This window comes from Esox lucius, chromosome 11 (genome assembly GCF_011004845.1).
Source record: "Esox lucius isolate fEsoLuc1 chromosome 11, fEsoLuc1.pri, whole genome shotgun sequence".
Taxonomy (NCBI): Eukaryota; Metazoa; Chordata; class Actinopteri; order Esociformes; family Esocidae; genus Esox; species Esox lucius.
Window position 1 is genome coordinate 46,833,759 of NC_047579.1, and position 24,110 is coordinate 46,857,868.

Genomic DNA, 24,110 nt, shown 5'->3' on the forward strand with positions numbered 1-24,110 from the left:
AAAACACTTTTGCTTCAGTGCCATAAAATGAACACGAGTGTTCCAATTTAAACATTTCCTACCAAAATGAAATATATACATTTCCTTGGCATCTAATTTATTTCACCTCAGTGCTCCAGCCAATAGCTGCTGTTGCTGCTTCTAGCGGCTATGTGACCAAGACACTGGAACAGTCAACAAAAGTCATCTTTGAGCTTGATTACAGTGGAAAGGAGGATAACCAACCTCTTCATTCAGGCAGCGCTGAGGGGCCTGATGGGTGAAGGGCCTCAACACTGGGACACCTACAAAACATATCACTGCATCCATATCACTTTGATTGCTGTAAGGGACAGCAACAGAAAACTTAATGTGTTTGTCCTTTACAGTGGATAGCTTCACCTTCTGGTGGTTTCCGAAGTAACCTAAACAGAAGACATAACCTTTCCACTTTGCCTGACAATATATAAAGGGCAAGCTGGGAAAAGCCAATAGGATTGTTGACATTTTAGGTTTTTCATACATGTAATGTCATGTCAGTGTCTCCATAGAGACTTATTTCTATCTTGTTGTATTGGCAATGTATCCTCCTCACCGCTAAGACATAAATCCCACTGTGGTTGTATTCATTGATGAGTAATCCTTAAATCTCAAACTTTGGCGTTTCTCTGCAGACACCAACAGTGCTTTAGAACCGAAGAGAGCTATATTTTGGGGGAAGCTTCGAGACAGACCGTCAACCACTCAACATTCTGACATTATCCTTTTCTGTCTTTGCAACTCCCAGGGTCTGTATTGTTTATTAGGGAGAGACGCTTTGTGGCCCAGGGGACAACCATAGACAAACAAAAATGACAATGATCCTCCACTCACTAAAAGCCACTCCATGCAGTGTCTGTCCTCTGAATCTATATGCGGTTATCATTGATTTCTCCTGGCACTGGTTTCAAGGTTTTGAATTTGTAGCCCTACGACCAGAAAAGATTTTGTGGGAACCTCATATGCACATGTCCAGGACTCTGGCTGTATTATGTTGGTATATGGATTATGGAAGTATAGTCAAAAATATCAAATATGTGAACCCAATGTGGAACAAAGAGCCACAGAAACAATCATTCTGTTCTAGGTTTGATGTATGTTCCTTACCGGGGAGCTTGCTGCATCCATGCCAACATTCAGTCTAGCAAAAAAATTATGCTACGGCAGGATCTTCTTGTGGGTGTGAAATATGCAAACGCCGTCACACAAAATATCGGTAGAATATACATGAAGTTGAGGTAAACTTGGAGTTACGTGTTATCCTCCAAAAACAATCACCGCTCGGACGGACATTATCTCAGGTTGTTTTGAAGGTCTACGTGACCATAGCAGAAAAATGTGCAATAGCAGTGCAGCAATGAGAGCTTTTTCTGTGCGATCGCTCTTTCCACAGCCCACTCCCATACTTGATTCGACACTATGATAAAAAAATATCAGCATATAGCAGGTCTTTGCTCTAATTAAATACCTTTGGAAAGCATATTAGAGACAATGTAGACTTATCGGCATTTCAAAAACACTAGACAGGCTGCTTTATAGAATGCAAGTGAACAGTACCTTTCAAAGCAAAATGGTAGGTAGAACAGGGCTCCAAAAGCCCATCAGACTGAAGGATAGCTTGGAGAAGAATCTACTCTAGACCAGGCTTCATACAAGATGCTAGACAAAAACACATCCCACTGGGTATCCCGACAAAAGCTCCCATCAGGGTTGTTTGAAGCTTTTGAGTGCACACGGCTGCACAGCTTTGCCCTGTGCACTTAAGGGCAGAGCTTCAGGGCTGAACTCCCTAGGATCCACGAGGCCCAAGAGGGCCCAAGTCAATTCTTCGGCACTGCTATGAGAAAACCATTCCAAGAATGAGGGATGACTGCAATTAATCTAACAGCTTCAGTGCAATGAGCAGTAAATACTTGTTTAATATAGAGCTGTTAAAGCACTAACACAAAGGCACCACAACCGCATTGCGAGCACACTCAAGCTCAGATCGTCAACAGAATCAGAAACATTGCAGTATTTAAGGAGGCATGTCATATAGGCAGGTAAAACGGATACATGTTATGGTTCTTTCAAGTAAGGGGTCTTATTCCAGTCAATGATTGGCTGAAGCTAAATGTCTCACTCAGTCCTATCAGATAAGTTAGCCCACACTGTATTCATGAGCTGTTGGCTAGAGACAGTCCTAGACCAGAGGGGGCACATTTTGCATTTAATGACTTGAAAATGTGACAGACCATCACATCAGGAGTGACGGAAACATTTGACTTTCCGTTACACAGATGTCAGCTATGAAATGATCAATTGAATGGAAAGCTAGCTATTGACATTAACAAGCCACAATCACAAAAGACCAGTCTTACAATAAAACCACAGAGAATGAATGGAGGCCAAAACATGAATTTAAATAACATTTACTTGCTCCAACAAACATATGGCGGTACAGATGACAGACATTGCAGGTATGAGAAACACATAACAGCAAATCTGAAATGTTGATCATACAGCACTACTTGGTCCATACAGAATGTTGGACAATCTAGCAGACAGGTGGCTGCACTTGGGAATATAGAATCATTCAAACATACACAAGCAAACACACACAAGAAAAAAAATTAAAATAAAAAATGAGCAGCACTAGTTTCAAATCTCAATACACCAGACCAGAGGCCAAAGATATGATTGAGAAAACAAGAGTTGAGGACTCGAGGAAATTCAAGCTCTAAAGTATGTACACAGCAAATAAACACAGAAACTGGGATATAAGTAGCCCAATATATCCCTGTTAAGGCTCAAGTGTAATATCAGTTCATCAGAAGCCAAGAGGTAACGTGTTATCACAATCAACATGTCAACCAGATTATTCACACAGACTCCCAACGCTATTAATCACTGACCAGTCATAAGCTTAGTCTCCGCTCAAACCTTTCCAGGCAGACGGAGTGACCCATTTCACCAGGGGAAACTGGACACTGCATTATAGGAAAACTTCAGATAGAACTGTGAGCACAGATTCAGCCTGACATCCAGACTGGTTTCTAATTTGACTAAAACACCCAACGGAATAAACCAGCCCCCTGCCCTGTTCTTCAGAGGAGGGACAGCCACAGGGCACCCAGCATAGTCTTGGAGCATAAAAAAAAAACATAACTCCAGTAGAGGCTCTGTGTGGACAGAAGCAATAGGTGTAAAATATGCAGATTGATATTACATTCCAGAAAAAAGGCACAGTGACAAGCCCCCACCCCCCACCCCACCCCCCTTGAATGAACAAAAGAACAGGTGCAGTGGTCATCAAGATGCTAATACAAATGACAGCCAACTCCGACATCAAGCTTAGATCAACACAATACACATTTTGAAGAGAACATTGTGAGAACAGATTGGAAGAACAGACAGGTGAGAACAGAAATCCACCCAGTCTAAAGAATTGTGACAACCGTGCGCCCTCCAAGTGCATCACTAAACATTTAGTACAAAGAATGGGCTACCTAAACAAAATGGAGGGGCGGGGTGGACAAAACAAAGCCAGAAGGTGGAAAAGGAAGAGTTTGAAAACAGCACATTCCAGAATGGTTATTTTGGTATGGGGAGTTTACGCCAGTACAAAAATTACTCCGGTTAGAGAAAGGAGAGGAAAACACTCATCAAAAGAGGCTAATGAACTATATGCACAAACAAGAAAAGGCAAACGTTTTAAAATTCGAACCCTGTTGACACACCATTACAACTCAACAGGAAAATAAACAAAGGAAGTGTTCAGGCAACCAAGGAATTGAAAAAAAGAAATTCACTTTTACAATTATTTCCTTATAGTACACGACAATTCTTAGCTTTTAAACAAAAGGGTTTCCTGGTGGGAAAAAAAGAAATTAAAAATCAAATAAAAGGCTAAAACTTAATTTACATACTACACACTGAAATCATATTTACACAAAGAACACATCAACCCCCCCACCACCCCCCACCCCGGCAGGCAGAGCCATGTCCTGATTAGCACCAGTCTGCACCCCCAGCGCCCACCAGGGGTTGCTGGCAGGGACACACGAGACCACCGGACCGCCAAGTCCAAAACTAAATGCATACTGGAGGAGCTCCGGTGCCACCGCGGCACGGCCGGCCACTCACAGGAAGGGCCGACATCAGAAGATGCGCTTGCGTTTCAGGTAGGAGTCGGCATAGTGGCCCCCGAGGCCCTGGGAGTGCTGCCCCACGTAGCCTCCCTCGGGGCTGGGCTCCGGAGACGGGATCAGACGGGAGTACAGACGCTTGTGTCCGCCAATGGGAGTCTGGGGGGGGGGGGGCAGAGAGAGTCACTCGTCCATACCACAGGAACGGTGCAAAACGAGCAGACAAAAGAGACGATGACAAAGGCGTACTGACCTTCACCCCCAGACAAGGGTAGGAGTTAGTGTGGCTCACAGGAGGCATCCCGACAGCCTGAACAAACAAAACCAGCAGTCAGTCACAAACAGAAAGCTTTTAGACAAAAGAGGATCATTATACACTGAACTACAAGACTGATCAATCCCAGGCCCCCTGCTTAGAGGGTTAGATGGATTCTCATGATAAGTCCTGTATACAGACATTTCTGGCACAATAAACATTCCATTCCAATTAAAAATAAAATTGTTGACACCACCCAATATGAATAATTTCCACCCCCAGCAATTAAGTTATATTGACGTATGGTCTCACATAAGAGCTATTAGTAAAAGCCTTATCACCAGTAGTCCAACTGATCCAGCAAAATTACTATAGATCTTCTGCCAAATGACTCACTTTAAACTAAAGTAATGAAACAGGCTGAAGCATGTGGTTTATTCATCAGCATTTACCCCACTGGAACACAAAATCCTGATTGAAGGGATTACAAGTAAATTAGACACACATCCCCAAATAAGAACTACATTAGAAAATATTTTTGAAGGCAAAGATTAATCCAGTAATTACATTAGACAGTCACAACCATTAGGAGCGAGGCCTTTGTTTGGCAAGACGTAATAAAGTCATTGTGGAAAACATGACATCTTGGTTAATTTGCCCATTATAATCTCGTATTTTAGTAAATGTCTGGTGCATTTCCATTCTAGACCACATGCCTTCAGACAGTTCCAGTCCAATATAAGCCTCTAATACAGGACTTGGGCATGGGACACCAGGTGAGTGATGAGGTAGAACAGACAAGAAGGCTCCTGCCCTTTACCTGGTCAATAAAGACTAGTGATGGGATCTTTGACCAGTATTGATACTTAAATTATTTCACTGAATGAGTCAAAGTCATTATTCTACATCCCAGGAATTTCGTTTAAAATAGGATTCTTACTGCTTTCATTTGCGGAGTGAAAATTGTAAAGGGTGCTTTAAAATGAGTACATTTGTGACTGCAAGGCATACAAACCATAAAGAGTGTATTGAAATAGACTAGCACCAGCTACAGCTGCAACCAGATTACATTGCCAAGTGTTTCGTTTGACAGCAGCGATGACGACCAGCGTTGTTCACAGACGGCAGAGCATCTTCATAATAAATCAGTGGTAAACACTCCCAAGTGACGTTCCCCCTCCAAATGGGGCACACATACACTCACGTTCCATGGTGGAGAAAGATATTGGAGTCACCATCTCGCATGAACAACACAGGGAGAACGAGGTAACGTGATCAAGGCCGTAGTGGATCAAGTCCCCTGACACGATATGAGGGGTTAAGGAGCCCGTTTTCTGCATTTCCAATCGAAAACTGCATCTCCTCTGACAAAATTGTAAGCAATGTTGAGTTTCACCACCAAGAGTTCAGCCATACTCCTTACTCCACCTCTGAACGCCCACAAGACGGGGGGCATTCTTCTGGATCATTCACTCACCCCCACAGAGCCCGTTTAGCCATTGTATGGCTTTAGGGTCTCAAGCTTAAGCGGAGTTAATGCAGTCGCAAACATTCAATTACCCAGGACAGCAGTACCACAGGGCTTACAGCAGGTAGTCAAATTCAAAGTGCAGGCCAATAGCTATGCAGGAGCAGCTCAGCACACCATAAGGACCAGCTTTTCACAGTTCCTGCCTCATCAAGACGTGGACTAAGGGAGGGAGGGGGGGGGGGGGGGGAGAGTGGCTCATAAGAAGCCACACCCAACCGGTAAGACACAAGTAGAGATTTTGACATTGATTGCAATGTCAGTAGAGAAATAAACTGCCGCAATGGAAAAGTGGCGTCAGTGTTTAGTCACAGCTACCGCCAGTTACACTGAATGTGACTAGAAGCTAGCTGATTTCTGAAACGCCAGGGTACATGCGGCCAAGTATGTAGCATACGCTTGGTTTCTGGTATTCTGCGGTGCCAGCACGGTTACCGTCGTTGGGGCCGAACATCACGTGTACACGCAATGGATGATCGTGGGGAAAGTGCAAAAATCTACTTGTCTAACAGTGCCAAGACCCCAGCAGCATTTCAGCCACACCTGCTGCTCAGCCGATGAACACACAGTAGACAGCCACAGTGACAGTCAGCCATTATGGAATTTAACTGTAGCGTTGAAACCGGCAGAACAGCTGCAGTGCTTACATTGCCAAGGCAGCTAGAAGCTGGAACACACCGAGTGACTGAGTAAGCAGCAGCGGGCCACTGCGGGCTGCCTGTGGGCTAACCTTATTGAGATGGGTGGAGGGGAGGCTACCAGGTCCTCCGAGGCTGTAGTAGGAGGTCAGGGGAGGGCTGGGGGGATAGCTGTAGTGGGAGGAGGCCTGTTCGCTGTAACCAGGATGCCGAGGAAGCTATGGAGACAAACCATTATTATTCTTTGAAGTACAGTTTAGTGTTTCCCCTATATTCATTTAAAAGCAGCAAGTTACCTTTGAGCAGGGTAGGAAATACACTTGTTGGTTCAGGAGCCACTGTGGCTAGTGGATGCCCAAATATTTCCAGCCACTCTTTTTTACCAGAGACATTTTCACCTCACAATAAATTAAGTTAGATTTTTTTGGTGCTGATGTTTATTTTACCGTCGCAGGCCTTTAACACAGCAATATGCCGCCACATTTCTGCTATCATGCTAGCTAGAAAGCAAGCAAAATGTTAATCGCCTCCCGTATGTACCCATAACGGGTCACCTCAACACCACTTGTTCTGCAACGCGCCGGGCAGACTGAGTCAATGCTCTTGCCAACCAAACGAGCGCTGCGCTCACAGCTAAAATATCCAATAAGAGAGTCAGGGAGAATTTGGACAGAATGAATGAGTTGTGTTTATTAGGACATGTTTTGGGAGGCATTTTCAGAAACGTCTTTTTGGCTTTTGTCCACCTGCCACAGGGACAGGTAGTTATGGCAAATCAATGCGCCAAAGTAAAGAAATTACCCACATTTGGCAGGTAGCGGGTGTTCATTTCCTACCCTGCCTTTGAGGCCATGATGAACATCCCTAACAAAATGTTTGAATGGGGAATTAACTTTACTTAAGACGAAAAGCCCGGCACCAAAATTAAATCAGACTGGCTTTAACCACACAGCAGGACAATGCCACCAAACAATGCCATAGAAACTATAGTTTCAGGGCCAAAAACAAAAGCTCTTCATTAGCTACATTAATCTTAAGATTTAAATCCAATTGTACCATAATGTCAAGATGACCAAATGCAAAAATACCTAATAGAAAATGTAATTTAAAAAAATAAAATCTGCAGTATAGGCAGAGTATCACCAGAGAAGAAACCCAATAGCTGTTCAGGCCACGGGCTAACAGACTACAGGCAGGTATTGCAAGCATGGGATGTAATCCAACACTAAACCTGCTTCATTTGGGATTATATAAACCTGTCCCAAAACATATGGGGATCCGTACATAAGGGAACCCAGGTTCAACTCACATTAAAAACTGAAAGCAATATACCCAAATACCATAAAATAATTTCTACACCAACCATACAGTATTAGTTTCATTCCAAGTACAAACTTTTAGAGAAATTATAACAATACACTGTCCCAATAATTATAAGGCACCATTTTCATACCATTGTCGTTCTTATTAATAAGAAAGACAATGACATGAAAAGCTTTGTCCTTCAGCATTCCATAAATGCCAACTGTTTCAGTAGACATCCCATGTGATAGGCCCCTGCTTACAATAATGAATTGTTCTAGGGCAGTAGAAATAAAAAAAAGTGTTGGAAGAACATTTGCACCATTTCGAAATTAAAACTGTATGATGCAAGGGATTTACTGCAGCAGGACCAAAGCCATACATTTAGGATTTTAAGTTTTGATGAATATTAAAAATGCATTTTCAGCTGTCTGGATTATTTAATTGCTTTGAATAACGTGTGAATGAGTGGAGGAACAGCGATGTACTCGGTGATAGCAGAGCTGTGAACTTCAGTCATAAGCATTAGCTGCATCTTAAGAGCACCTCCGGGTTTAGTGAGCCAAGTAAATCTGATTAAGAGTATCAAGAGTGATAAATCTGAAATGGCACACGAAGGAAATTAGTTTTTACAGCACACTCAGCCCATGGCAGAAATCAGAGGCCATGGAGAGCATTTACAACATTCAGGCAGAAGGCCCCAGTAGAGAGGCTCTTACCTGCTGTCCAAACCCTGCCAGAGAACCAGCGTCCAGGCCCTCCTGCTGTCCATACAGATGGGCCAGAGGCTCCTGGGGAGAGCAGAAGCAGATGGCTGTCAACCCGGCGGCCCATTCAACACAGTTAAGATGGTACTGTAAACTCTCACCACGGCTTAAAAGGCCCCCTACACCTTGCCAAATGGCAAGCTACTCCCAGTACGAAATGGAGAGGGCAGTCCACTGGCATTATACAAGACCATCTACCGACCACGGGGCAGAAAGGGAGTTAAGGAAACCCACGCAGGGTTCCGGGGACCTTAACCAGCACCGATTCAGACACCAATACCACATGGCTTAATGGCCAGGCATTCCAATAACAGCAAATAGACAAAGCCACTCGGCGGACGACAGGGACCTACCTGGTGTACCGTAGGGTAGTCTGGGGTGTAGGACTCCTGGTAACGCAGGCTGTAGTTACTGTGGATGCCCTGGCTGCGCTGGTTGGGAGCGTTGTCTAACGTTGATCTTTTCCTGTAAGGGTGGGATCTACAGCTGGCTCCTGGGGGAAGGACAGCAGGAACAAACAAACGAACCTCAAGGCCAGGGTCAGCAGCTCAAGCAGGCAAAATTGCCAGGAAAATTTAAATAGAAAATTTACAAAATCTGTATCCGGCAAATTGATACAATTCAGCCGAAAAGAAAAAAAAATCTAATGTATTTGAAAATGACATACTTAATAAATTAATTGGCCAATTGACTTCCACACTCTGGCTGAAAATCCAGGGGGATTTCAGACTTTATTCAACCTTCATTTACACAGGGAAACGCAGCAATTTTGACAAGGGAAGTTCCTCTACTGCCTCTGGACATTGGCCCGCACTAAGAATGAAGAACAATGGAGCCAAGCTCGACAGACCGAAGCAGCGGCTCACCTGAGGATGGGAACAGGCTGTGAACACCGAGGAAGGAATTCGGCTGAAGACTTCCATCTTTGGGAGGATCTCCCAGTATTGACACCTATGTAACACAAGGTGGGGCACCCTGATTTAATGAAGTGGCAGTGTTAACAGACACGGAAATAACGGGCATCCCAGGGGGCACCTACATTAGAAGTACACAGCATTTTAATCATCTTACCCCAGGGGCTGTAAGCCCCTCTGACCCCATCACACCACCCAGGAAGGGCATGGAGATGCCCTGGAGGTTAGGGGACGGAGTCTGGGAGAAGCTGGTAGGGGACTCTCTGCCCATGGGTATACCCATAGAGGGAGCTTTGATTGAGCCCATAGGGTCTGACTGGAGGCCCAAGGACTGAGCCACACCAACTGGGGACAAAACAAAATCAACAGGATTATTATGAAATACCAACAACCTGTAGGCTTAGGGAGCAGCCATTTCAGCCAACATCAAAAACGTCAGGAACAACCGATTAAAGACACACATAAACATTCATGAAGTGATGACCAGGGAGGGAGACCTGGACCAACAGAGCTGGGACGGCATTCACAGCACCAAAGTAAAGCACTGAACATACATGACGCAGCGATCGGTGTTTCACTATGTTACGGCACAACCCAGCGGAAACCGCGATTCATCCGCGAGAAGCACATTGATCCAGCGTGCAAGTGCCATCAAAGGTGAGCGCTCGCCCATTGAAGCCCGCTACGACGCTGAACAGCGGTCGGGTGGAATCCATTTCCGTTGCACAAACAGAGTTTCATCAGCTGTTTAGGTGGCGGGTGGCAATCCCTAGAGTGAAGCCAGGTCCGGGTCTGGTGCGGTTCTACTCGCTGTGAGAGACTGAAGCCCATTCAACACAACTCGGGAGGCAGCTTATAGTAGAGACATGAACATTGGCTGGGCTACAGCACCGGTGGACATTCCTGCAGACAGCAGGCAAACTGCAAACTGCCTCAACCTAAGAACTCTATGGCACGGTGACCGTATTGTCCCTAAGACAAGGACACCTGCTAATTCAGCTTCTTGACACCCCGCAACAGTCATGTTGAGGGATCATCTTCACAAAAGGAGAAATGCTCACCAACAAATACTATGTTACATTAACAAATTAGCTTGTCGTTAGTATGGAAGATTCCAGAAATACTTTTTCCCCAGAGCATTAAACACGTGAACAAAATTTCATAGAGCTGGGGACAAAAAAAAACAACTGTATTTTAATCATGCCAATATAGCAGTCAAATTGAAGGCCAAACCTTGAGGTAGGTCTCCCAGCAGATGGACTCCCTGCTGGAGAGGTAGAGCAGCCAGAGAGTTGTCCCCGATCAGTCCAGCCTGTGGGAGGAGGACAGAAGGTTAGTCCCAGCTGGATGGGACACATCGGGCCAAATCATCCAACAGTGACGCACGGCGGGCTGAAAAACATTCTGGATCGGCAAATCAATATTTTTCACAAGGTGTTACATTTGAGAATTAATCAGAATACTGAAACAATAGGAGATCACTGCCAAACAAAGGCAAAACACAAACACTTCATATAGGGAGAGCACTCACCAGCTCTGGCTTAGGTTCACAACAAATCTACTGCATGCTTGGGCTGGGCCATTACTACACATTAGATGAATATTCATCAAAGCGTTTTGAGAATTATAAAAGACGTATGCCTGTCATGAAGATACACGTCATCATACACAAATTCAATAAGCAGATAAGCAACAAAAGTTTGAATAAAATGCCTTTGTAATTATTTTGTTAAGCCCCTTTTATCCGTTTCCACTAACCAGATGCAGTTTCACAGACTAGAATTCATATAGGCTACCTAATTATATTTAGCTACACAAAGCAGAATAATAATAGTTAATGGGCATGTTCTGCCTCCAAATAATAGCAATAATTAGGCAAGGTAAAATACAGCCCATAGCTAAGACAATGTCAGTATGCCAATGGTATATTGGTTTTAAATTTGATATAACACTTCCCATTAAGATTCCAGGTTTATAATTAAGCAATTTGTAGAGCGCTTTGAGAGCCAAATGAGTCTGTTTAAGGTAAGCACAACCATGAAAGACCAAAACTTCACATCTTAAAGGCCCCCAGAAGCTACATTTCATCTACTCAGTGCAGTTGAAAATAGTAATCTATTAACATTGGTTTTTTTTCAGTTCATTGGCCCAAAACATTTTCCTGATCATTGTTTTCTGGCTCTAACGGAATGAGGAACCTGTCAAAACACATGGATGTCAATTTGTATTTGCAAAATGGCACTTACCAATAAGATAAAGATTAGAAAGGGATTTGCAAATCCAAACCATCCCAGTAAAACAAAGCAACTAATTAAAGAAACAAATGAGAATTTCCAACAAAATGCTTTACAAACCTGTACCAAACTGGCATACATGTGCAGACATATGGGCAAGTTTCCACGGTTGATGTATCACACTAACCACAGGCAACAATGCTTCGGCCTGAAATAATGTCAATAACAGCAACAACAAACACTTAAGATGTTTCCACTACATTTGACGCCACTAAGCGTGATGATTGATTACGAAGCAACCTGCGGGGACGACGACGACAATCTCCAGCGCATGTGACCTTGGAAGGTGTCAACTCGAGAACAAAGTTTAGAGTAACATACCCTAGAAACAAAATCTGAAACATACGCATCAAAATGGACCAAATCACTGAGCAGAATCTTCGAGACTCAGATATTACCATAATCGTGTCGATTTCATGGGGAATGTGTAGTTTTGACAATATCGCCCAGCCCTAACACGCGCACTCCTAAACACACAAATCACTCACACACAGATCACTCACACAGGGAAGTAGTCGATTGTCTTTATTGTGCAGCACCTGTGCCCAGAGAAGATGATTCCCCAAAAAGGCTTGCTGATAGTAGAGGAAAGAGAATACAGTATTTGTATGGATGAGTGACAGACCAATGAAATAACCTGGGAAGCAAGGGACGCAACAGGAAGAAGACCGTGGTTTGGGCGGCTGTGGACATACCTGTTGGACTTGGGCCTGATTCTGGAGCAGCAGCTGGAGCAGAGCAGCAGAGAGGGCAGGGTTGGCCAGCAGTGGCATGGTGGGAGCAGCACCAAGGAGACCTGCAGACAATATACACACACATTTCATTGGATACATATTGATACACGTCACATTAACCCTAAAGGTTCCTAAACAGTTTGTCCTTAGGAGATGGCATTCCTTTCCTCACCTTGTTTCCTGCCCTGGGTGAGGGGGTTAAGCAGCATCTTTAACGTGGCAGGGTTACTTAGGCCTGTGAGGATCTGCATGGCCGTGGGTTCTGGGAGGAGACCTTTCCCCCGGTTCAGAGCCTGTAGGGCATGGCAGAATTAGGCACAGCCTAAAGTAACAGCAGTATTTAGCGGCCGGTCAGACAGGGCAAGTCTTTACCATGGTTTGGGCAGCAATGAGGGCAGCCAGCATGCTCCTTCCCGGCGGCCCAGGGGCACAGAAGGAGACTCGGAGACGGGTCCCCCCCACCACTCTGCCGTCAGCGACCCTCTGCGCGTGCTCAGCCATCTCAGCCGAGGAGTACTCCAACACGGCAAAGCGCCGGAAACTGCCGTCCTGGCCCTGAGCCAACTGTTAAGTTAAATATGAAGTTAAACGGCAGTTCTAGATCTACAGGCTGAATGCTGATATATGGAATTGTACTGGACTGAACACAATTAATTTTTCAAACCCAGACAATAACATTTATTCAAAACTCTGGCCATAAGCAGGATCTTTTAAACCTGTAAGCTAAAGGCTTTTTAAAAAAAATATTAATCACTTTCTGCAGAGTCCTAGGATTAAAGCACTATTCATGAGTGACACTGAATGAATGTAATATACTGCATAATTTAATAGCTTGCTTATGTTCGGAACCAAACGTCATGCCTCGCAGCATTTGCAAGCAAACTTGGTACGCATATCCAGATTAGTTATTAGAACGCATTAGTACCCTTGGCCTGACAAAAACAAAAAAACAACAATGAAACAGATGTATGTTCGACATAGGCCATAGAATTATAGGGATTTTAAATACTTACTAGGTCTACAGAAAAAGAGAAGCCCAATAACAGTGTTGGAGATAAACATTAAACCTCTCATTATGGGCTAGATATACATTTAGTTAGGAACTATGCATAGAATCATACACCAGTTAGCTGACATTTCAAGTTTGAAAGCAAGTGGTTTTGATGGAATGTCACCATTTTAAAACCAGAGACCAGAAATCCTATAATGCATCATGAAGGCATAACGAGAGACACTATATAAGGGAAATGAATATTTAAAAACATTCTTGAGGAAGAACGGTTCTGTTGCTATCCAACTCTTAATTAGCATTAGAGAATGTGTGCAGTACAGAACTAGCCCATTTGACTTCTTAAACCACAGCAGGAAGCGTAACTCATTATCTCCAAACTAATTCAGCCATTTGCAGTTGACAAGATTCCTAAAAAAAGTTTACATTTTAAAGAAAAAGTAACAAAAACCCTCCAGTGGCCATTGGTAAATATCCCAGGGGTACATTACACTGCACAAATTTAATAGAGTATCGTTATGACCGACCAAAATACTTACCTTTAAAATCATGACAAACTGGCAAATCACAAGTGTTCATATTCTATTGCAACGGTCAGGTGTTAAGGTTAGAATGTGGTTATCATGTGCCAATTTCTAACAGTTCTGGGACCAATGTAAATCCTCCACAACTCTAATTCCAATGCCCAGAAGCATGTGCCCACCTTTTAATTCTACATTTGCCAGTTAAAATAACTTCTAATATTACTTTATAAATAATTTGAAAACAGACACCCCCCATTTTTACATTAATTAGTAAAACAGTGGCAAATAACCCAGGGTTGGGTATGGTGCCAGTAACTAAAGGCTGCTGGATAGAATCCAACGCAACAAGGTGAATAGCTGCCCTTGAACAAGCCACTTAACCCCATTTGCTCTGATATGGAACTCCAGGAAAGTGTCTGCTAACACAAATGCAAACACACACATTTGATAGAATGTTGGAGATAACGGATGAATAAAAAATAACTGTCTAGAGGCGTGCTTGCAATATTAAGTATATTAAAAAAAAAATCTATTTTGTCTAACAACAAGGTTTAAAAGTTCCTTTGATTAATGAGAAAGTGAGCATTCCAAAAAGAACATACACCTAATCTGTCCAACAGTTAAATGACAAACTAGATGCATAGCAGTGCTTGGATTACTTAAAAACAGCCATTATGCAACAGCTTTTTGCCAGACCTAGAACTACTGTGCCCTATAGGTATATCAATGCATGTGTGGTGCTGCTCTGCTGTCTCGTTCCAGAAAGGCCTGCAGGGCCAGAGGCCTGCTGACTGACACCACTTGGGAGAGTCAGGTGGTCATCACCATAGAAACCAGCACTGGTCATTGCTATAGAAACTGAGTGGCCACAGGAAAAGCAGGGTAAAGGTGAGGCCTCAAAGCCCCAGCTTCATACATAATCAGAATCTTTGTCAACCTCCTTCATGTTTACTGTCCATTATAAGCCCCTTCCAACAGAACCTGACAAAGCTCTGTATCACAGCCTTGACAACCTTCAACAGCTCAAAAACTCTGTAAACCAACAGCAGTTATGACAACTTGTCCTGTGCCAGAAGCTTCTTTGGTGTAGTACATCTGGGAGAAACAAAAATCTGTCCTCAATTCAGAGCTCATTTCAAGTTCTGCCCCAAGCACTTAAAAACCTTTCAGACAGGGAAAAAATAAAATGGTTGTGATTAAATTTAATATTACACACCCATAAAGGCCCTAGCCAGTAGTGTTGCACAAATAAAGCATCTGCAACCACCAGACTACAGAAAAAGTTCTGAAGACCCACCCAACCCTGAACACTCAGACACAGAAAGCCCTGCTGCAACACCTTTTGCGTTGTGTTGTTCGGATCAAGCGCATCACAGTGACCGAGGAGCAAGCACGCTGGCAGCTGAAACATAGCTTTGCTTTGAGAGGCATGCTACAGACTAATTTTTAAATATTTTGCAATAATATCCACTAGAGAACTAAAGGTCTAGCAATGCCATTCATCCCACACACCCTTTACCCAAACCCTAACCCACCTGGCTAGACAAAACTGGGGACGGAGGCATATGATGGATCAACTAGCACATAACGCAGGTAGGCCTGTTGGCGGAGCACTTGGTTTCTGCCTGCAGTGTATGAGCATTTTGTGGAATTTGAGCCTCAACACACAGCGCAAAGAAATCATTAACTCAAACTCTGCAGTTAATGCAGACACAAAGGAAGGTTGTTCCCAGGGGTGCAGTCGATTAAAAAAATATATACACTCACCTAAAGGATTATTAGGAACACCATACTAATACTGTGTTTAACCCCCTTCGCCTTCAGAACTGCCTTAATTCTACGTGGCATTTATTCAACAAGGTGCTGAAAGCATTCTTTAGAAATGTTGGCCCATATTGATAGGATAGCATCTTGCAGTTGTTGGAGATTTGTGAGATGCACATCCAGGGCACGAAGCTCCCGTTCCACCACATCCCAAAGATGCTCTATTGGGTTGAGATCTGGTGACTGTGGGGGCCATTTCAGTTCAGTGAACTCATTAGCATGTTCAAGAAACCAATTTGAAATGATTCGAGCTTTGTGACATAGTGCATTATCCTGCTGGAAGTAGCCATCAGAGGAGGGGTACATGGTGGTCATGGTCAGAAACAATGGAATGGACATGGTCAGAAACAATGCTCAGGTAGGCCGTGGCATTTAAACGATGCCCAATTGGCACTAAGGGGCCTAAAGTGTGCCAAGAAAACATCCCCCACACCATTACACCACCACCAGCCTGCACAGTGGTAACAAGGCATGATGGATCCATGTTCTCATTCTGTTTACGCCAAATTCTGACTTCAACTGTCCAATTTTGGTGAGCTCGTGCAAATTGTAGCCTCTTTTTCGCATTTGTAGTGGAGATTAGTGGTACACTGTGGGGTATTCTGCTGTTGTAGCCCACCCGCCTCAAGGTGGTGCGTGTTGTGGCTTCACAATTGCTTTGCTGCATACCTCGGTTGTAACGAGTGGTTATTTCAGTCAAAGTTGCTCTTCTATCAGCTTGAATCAGTCAGCCCATTCTCCTCTGACCTCTAGCATCAACAAGGCATGGACTGCCGCATACTGGATGTTTTTCCCTTTTCACACCATTCTTTGTAAACCCTAGAAATGGTTGTGCGTGAAAATCCCAGTAACTGAGCAGATTGTGAAATACTCAGACCGGCCCGTCTGGCACCAACAACCATGCCACGCTCAAAATTGCTTAAATCACCTTTCTTTCCCATTCTGACATTCAGTTTGGAGTTCAGGAGATTGTCTTGACCAGGACCACACCCCTAAATGCATTGAAGCAACTGTCATGTGATTGGTTGATTAGATAATTGCATTAATGAGAAATTTAACAGGTGTTCCTAATAATCCTTTAGGTGAGTGTATGTCAATGAATAATCATTGGTGATGGATGTCATTATCGATTAGTTGTCTACACCAGATGCAGAAAAATCTTTTGAAATATAGCGGAGGCTGGGATAGCGAAGGATTCACAGAAGTGATGACGCGGACGAGTAACAGTGCTGCCAGATAACCCAAAACAAGCAACCTGGGACAGTCAAAAGAAGGAGCTGTAGATGAACCCCCAAAAAGGAACGCCTTTTACACACACACACACACACACACACACACACACACACACGAAAATAGAAATTGCATGCTCCCTTGCCCTAAACGTAACCCTAACTTGAATAAAGTAACATTTATGCCTAAACTTTACCTAGATGTAATGCCTAGCCATAACCAACAACGCTTGGACCTTAAAGAAACCCTAATTCTAACTATAAAATCATTTATAAGTTTGACCCCAAACGCTGAGCCGGAAATTGACTTTTGCCTCACTGGGACCAACAAAAGGTCCCAATTAGGTCAATTTTTTCCGGTTTTACTATACTCATTGGGACACTTGGTCCCCATTCGTTCAGTAAGACCACACACAACCACACAGAGAGAGAGCCGGTTGCTGTAGTGAGTACCTAATATTTGAAGTAAGGTTCAAAATCTTCTAACTTGAAAGACCTACAAAAAACACTCACCTAAAGGTGCAATTACATTTTAAGCCAACCTCTCTTTTACCAGTTTACTACATAGTTACTAAAAGTTCTTCATATTTGGGAACACAGATGGCGAATACAAAGCTAACAGAAATGTGTTTGCAGTCATTTGCAAACAGAAGTGAACTGATTGAACTAGCCATTAAACTCATTTGAAGGGGAAATAATCAGCGCTAGTAGTAGTCGGTAGGAGCCCAATTTGCATTGACATTTACAGTCTCAGTCAAACATTTCTCAACATGAGGTAGTATCTTAAGTGACCGCCTTAAGTGATATGATATCACTTTAGTTTTAGCACAGGTTTTTGTTTTAGAACTACTACCTACAGTTTTAATAAAGGCATTGTAAAAGCATGAGGAAAAACACTGAAAACTATTCCATGTATTTCAAATAAAACAAATTATTCTATCCAATTAATCGAGGTAGTAATCAACAGATTAGTCGATTATACAAATAGTTGTTAGTTGCAGCCCTAGTGGCTTTGACAATTTTCCAATAATAACATTATAAAGTGGGTAGAGCGGTAGCAAACAATTGCCTGATGACGATGATATGAGCCAGATCACAATTATTTTTGACAATTCTCTTTTTGCACAATATTTAGATTCCAAAATCTGGCATCCAATCTGAATTAGGGAGTTTTAATCCAATGTTTTAAACGTGTCAATAAATACCATGCAAAATATGTCTGCTTCAATTAGTTAGGATTTCCAGCCCAGGGGGGCAGAGGAGCATTGGACAGATTTGCAGAAAGTTATAGGTGCAGATAATTCTGAAATTCATGTCCTTAATTTCAGTATTTATAAACCCAGTTTAGAAATGTTCTGCAATGAAACGCTGCAATTTTGCCACATTATCAGTTAGACAAACGTGTTTCAATCCCCTATTTGTCAAACTCTTAAAACAAAAAACAAACAATTTTTAAAAATCACAGCATAGAATTAACAGTACAGAGTTAAATCGTTCATCGCAATAATTTCTGTGACAATTAATCATCAACTTTGTCATAATTATATATTCGGTTTTTCTGGAACTTAAGTATTTTTTTTAAAACTCAGTAAGGCACAAATCAGCCTATGAGATAGGGCCACAATACTATGAATCAGATGGGGGGGGGGGATTTAACATACTTTGAAACCACATAAGCGCTACAGAAATAGCTAACAACAGCCTAAGATACACAAGCATTTGTCTCCCACCACACTGGCATCTTTAGGAACAATCTGCACACGCAGTGGAATTAGTCTCAAATTGAAGATTCAGCTCGTCCACGTAATACTAGTCCCCAAATTCTGAAAAACACAGCACTCTTCCATGAATACCGTAGCTATGGAAACAAATATTACTAGCATTGCAGGTAGCAGCAGCTTATCTCAATGGCCATAGAGGACCTTCAGCTAGAGGATGAAGTTATGTGCCAGAGGGAACCAAAAACACGGGCTTTAACAGCAAGCAGTGATGCTACTTTTTATAATTACACAAAAATGATCAACCTACAGGTCGAAATACATCCTGCATTGTTGCATATACACATTGTTGCGGTTTTTAAGTTGGACTGAGACGCCTCATCAGTTTTCAAAAGACTGCATTTTAAAAGCGCACACTACCAAAATCAGTGTTTAAGGTTTTACCTGCATTCTAACTTGCATGCAGTTTTATAGAAGGCATGAACATAATATTACAAAAAGCAGTGTTAACAATTTTCTTTAAATCTTTTTAAATAACAGACTAGAGTAAGAGAATCTGAATATTATAGTGACAGTAGCCTACCCCACGGACAGTGTTGATGAAATATGTACGCTGTAGTAGCGTATTTTATTCAAATAAAATGAATAGGGTTTCCTTCCTGATGTCATTAGTTACACATGCAGCAAATAATCATAACCTGGATTTAATTATTTATATGATTTAATTTGCCATTACAGAAGCTAGAATGATGAAGTTAAAGCACTTTCCAAATAAGGACTACAGTCTTGCAAAAAAAAATATATCGTCTCATTTCACAGAGTAATTAACAAAATGTTATTTTGAGCAATGCAATTAAAATAAACTGCTTTTTTTTTTATTTATTTCAAGGCTGCACTTAGTGTTAAGGTTCCAAACATATGCACTTGTCAACCAATAGAATAAAAAAAATGACAGCATATGTTTCAAATGTCATGCTAGCTAGTCATTGATGTAAGCCTAGGAAAAGTTACTGGAGACAAGAGGGATGAAAATCTTAACTAATGACCGGGTCACAACTGAATAACGAAAATGCAACTCACAGCTTACCCATAAACTCTGTGCACTGCACAGAAAGGCACATAGCGATGTAGCTAAGGTTTGGACTAACAATTACCTCAAAGGATTAATTAACATAGACAAAAAGTAGATACCAATACACCCCATTTAAGAGCTTTGTTCTGCTACTGCTAATGAACCCACATCATAGTGGTACAACTGCTATTGTGGGAGACAGCTCTGAGGGGGGGGGGGGGGGGGGGGAGGGGGGGGGCAAAATACAAACAGATATACTATTTCACAAACGCCTGGACACAGGATTTCGCAGAGTGTTTGCGTTAGAGAATGACACCAACCTGGCAGAAGATGGGCGCGTGAGTGTCGGCCAGAGCACCGCGGAGGTCCTGGGCGGTCAGCAGACCCGGGGGCAGGCGGTCCACACAGAGGCACCTGGAGTGCAGCAAGGGGTAGGTGAGAGAGCCCACCTCGGTCCAGTGGACATACAACATCCTGGAGCCCAGCTGCTTCCCAAGAAGCTCAGACTTGGCTCTGGCCGCGGAGTCCTTCTTCATGTACTCCACGAAGCCGTAGCCCTTGGAGTGGCCAGTGGAGGCACTGTGGACCAGGAAGCAGCGCTCCAGGTTGCCAAAGGGCCTCACAAGCTCCTCAAACTGCTGTTGGCTGAAAGCATGGGGCAGGTTAGCGATGCACAGCAGAGCATCCGTAGGCTGAAGCTGCACAGAGATCTCCCGCTCTCGCAGCACATGCTGGTGGAACTCTTTGATGGCACACTGCGCCTGCTCCCCATTGAGAAGTGTGACGAACGCTGAGGAAAGAGAGAACACGAGCTAAGAAAAACAAAAAACAGGTAATGATTGTGCGGCAAGCTTGAATATACACAGTGAGAGAGTGATCTTGAAGGAGACAAATCTGTATGCCTGTCAGAGAACCTGCTGCTGACGCCAATCAGTTGTACTGGGGTATTGTGTTGACTAAAGGCAGAACTAGACTTTATTCAGGGGTATCCAATGGGATATTTATGTGTTATGACTGTGCCATTCAGTTGCCAAGGTTCGAGTGTCTTAAGGACTTTGCTAGGGAAGTAACGGTGTGGGTCTTGCCACTAAATGATCTAAACAGTTTCTGTAAAAATAAATAAACGTTTCTATAATTAAGAGGTACATTTGGATAAGTTAGACAGCCTAACCAAAAAATTTGATAAATGTGATTAAAGCATTCACAGGATTACAGAAATGCAGGCTTTGAAACAAGATCATGATGTTGGTACATTTAATAAGCCAGGTAACCCTGTTAGTAAAGCTCCAAGACTTCAACCCAGTGGCATTAACCCTGCTAATAAAGCTCCAAGACAGAGGCATTTTAACACAATCTAGTATTTAGAACATGTATATAGTAGTTATAGAGCAGGGGACACCAACACTGTTCTTGGAGAGCTACTGTGGTTGTCCTCACTCCAACCCCATGTAGATGCAGCCTCAATCAGTTATTAATCGTCTAATTATTAGAATCAGGTGTGCTAAATGGTTGGAGTGAAAACAGCGAGGACAGTAGCTCTCCAGGAGCAGGGGAGACACCAGTTGCAGAGTGTAGAGAACACAGAATAAAACATTTGACTAATTACAACTACGTAACACTGGAAGCCAATGTGTTCATTTGTGACGAATGTTTGCCTGCACCTACCGGTTCCCTTGTACTTGTCCACAAAGCAGTACTTCAAGTCATAGTCTCTCAACAGCTCATGCACCTCCTGAAATGGGTAGTGTGGTTAAAATCGTTTGCTTTATGACAAAGTAGTTTTTCCCCTTTCAATTACAGAAGTTAAAACCAAACAAGACAATATCAAACAGTAGATATGCCCATTTTTAAGTAAGTGTGTTCATTGTAGTGTGGGAATAGAGTCCCAAAACAATTGTTCACTCCAATCACTTTAAAACATCCAACAAATTGGGATGCAGGCAGTGATGCATTTAGGAGCATGAGGGAAGCAATTTAGTATTAAACATACCACCATCAGTTTGTTTAAATCTCCAATTGGTGAGAGAGACACATTGGCAAGTGTTTTCCGCAACAGTAAGATCTGAATATCCATATACAATAAACTTCACAATGTAGTATGTATCCTAACTAAGAATGATTGCTTGCTTAAACAGGTGTCTTTGCTAGTATAAAAAGGAAAGTCATACCCAGCAATACCGTCATGGGGGGGGAGAAACTGGCCCATTCACTGTTTTAGAAAAATTGCTCCACAATGCTTTGCCTGTTCTACAAACGAATCGCAATGCTGTCTAGCATTTTCTGAAAGCGGCTATTTTGTCTCTACACCTTCACCCCTTTGTCACTACAACTCCCCTTCCCATCTCGAACTCCCAAAATGCACCCATGCAAACAATGGCACGCGACCAGGCCACCGTTCCCCATGAGTCAAGCATGTTCCAAAAAAAAAAAGTGGCTAGCGAATGTAAAATGGTTATTAGCGAAGTTTACAATTAGGGACATTTAACAGTTATTTAACGAGAGCCGACTATTTGAACTAGCGGTATAATGTATATAAACACGTGATTTCATAGATCCTAAGTTTTTATTTTGTTACGTACAACATAGCTGACTGGCATTGCCTGGCCGCACGAGGATTTTTCTGCACTTCAACTTGTCCAGGCATTATATCACTAACCACGCATGATGACGATGGTGTTCAATTACAGGCCGTGATTAACCCACGCACAGTGCCTACGGTACTAACTATTACGGGATACTTAAAGATGTCAAATAGTTTCCAACTTTCAGCGTGAATGCTAGCTCGATAAAATTGAAATTAATTATTGGCACGTTGAGTAGCCAGCAAGGAAGCATTGGGCTAGTACTCTAATGTGGCTAGCTGGCATGTTAACACGGTAACTAAACTAAATAATAGCAGGTTAAAAAGTAAACGTATTAATGTGGTTCAAATGCCATGGAAAAGTAGATATATCGTCGTTTATTTGAAAATGTATATTACGTTATTGGCTAGTTAGCTAACAGCTGCTAACATCGACTGGGTTTAGCATACAGACAGTGCGCCTGCTGTCTGAACTGATGAAATGTGTATCCATCTTCATGCATATTCCAGTCAATCCTTATAGATATATATACCACAATTCCTACACAAAATGTATTTTCAATATGTTTAAAAGAAAACACCAAACCAATAAAAATTACACAAAACGAAACAAAGTTACCGAAAATAACTTGCCGTTAGAACGTACAGGTAGCTAGATACCAGTATTGCTGACCAGGGTTCGTTAGCAACATTAGCTGTATTGTAAACTAACAACGTGTATGACACTTACCTGATTGCTAACATCGGATGGCAGGTTTTTTATTATAATTTTACGGCGATTGTAAAACTCTCGACGAGTTCTGTCCAAACGACACAAAATCTCTTCAGGGCTAAGCGTCGTCAACTCTTCATCAACCCTTCGCTGACACTCGTTGCCTGATGATGCGTCCTCATCGCTGGCCTCGAGTCCGAAGTCTCCGCCGTCTTTGGAAACCCATTTATCGTGTGCGCTAGTAGGGTCATAGTTTTCGTAAAGTGGACGGCTAGCGAAAGTGGGCCCTGCATTTGGGGTTTCTTCTCTGGCAGCTGCGCTAACGGACACGGCGGCCGCCATCACTTTTCCTCTGAAGTACTCTCAAACTAACAACACGGTCGGATTTGAGCAGTTTAAACAATACACACATGGTTGCTACTCTGTTTGTAATTGGTCGAGAGGAGGATGCAATTCCACGTCAGGAAGGGGCGGGGTAAATGGAAACGTGCCTGTCATCTGTCATAAATCAAAATCAGCTCATGTTCCATTCCTTAGAATTTTGAAATATGGACAAAATCAATATGTAATGTCTGAAATGATGGCTGTTGAGTTATTTTCATCAGCTGTGTATATCCTAGTAGGAAAGTCAATTTTAGTTTAGAACTCAAATAATTGGAAAATTACTTAAATTTGCCTTCATTGCAGGTTTAGAATTGCCATTCAGTGGCGTTTTTTTATATGTAAGCCATTTCAAAATATAGGATACATACCAGTAAAGCTACAAAACTCCCTCTTGCTATTGATGTGTTTAATTAACACATCAACAAAGAGCGTGGCTCCACAAAACACTTTTAACCACAGTGGCTTGCTTCAGCTAGGTG

General features: G+C 42.7%; 1 protein-coding gene across 2 annotated transcripts; it reads right to left on the reverse strand.

The window, feature by feature from the left end:
• Positions 1-2,413: 2,413 nt before the first annotated feature.
• Positions 2,414-23,632, reverse strand: raver1 (ribonucleoprotein, PTB-binding 1). 2 transcript variants are annotated; one of them, XM_010900068.3, is made up of 15 exons: positions 23,266-23,632; positions 21,620-21,686; positions 20,275-20,744; positions 12,951-13,142; positions 12,751-12,871; positions 12,540-12,640; positions 12,348-12,419; positions 10,784-10,862; positions 9,708-9,895; positions 9,503-9,587; positions 8,990-9,129; positions 8,589-8,660; positions 6,660-6,785; positions 4,399-4,455; positions 2,414-4,304 (listed from the first exon to the last, which is right to left on the reverse strand). In XM_010900068.3, exons 1-15 carry the CDS (start codon positions 23,587-23,589, stop codon positions 4,158-4,160), a joined length of 2,241 nt encoding a protein of 746 aa, XP_010898370.2. In that variant the 5' UTR covers positions 23,590-23,632; the 3' UTR covers positions 2,414-4,157. The 2 variants fall into 2 exon arrangements, with proteins under 2 accessions (XP_010898370.2, XP_010898371.2); XM_010900069.3 differs by lacking the exon at positions 12,348-12,419.
• Positions 23,633-24,110: the final 478 nt, after the last annotated feature.

Excerpts from the sequence above, each read along its gene's own strand:
- raver1 (XM_010900068.3), bottom strand. The coding sequence starts at position 23,589 with ATGGCGGCCGCCGTGTCCGTTAGCGCAGCTGCCAGAGAAGAAACCCCA. Across the intron at positions 12,872-12,950 it reads TCATTGCTGCCCAAACCATG|GCTCTGAACCGGGGGAAAGG; the intron begins GTAAAGACTTGC and ends CATGCCCTACAG. Across the intron at positions 12,420-12,539 it reads ATCAGGCCCAAGTCCAACAG|CAAGCCTTTTTGGGGAATCA; the intron begins GTATGTCCACAG and ends CTCTACTATCAG.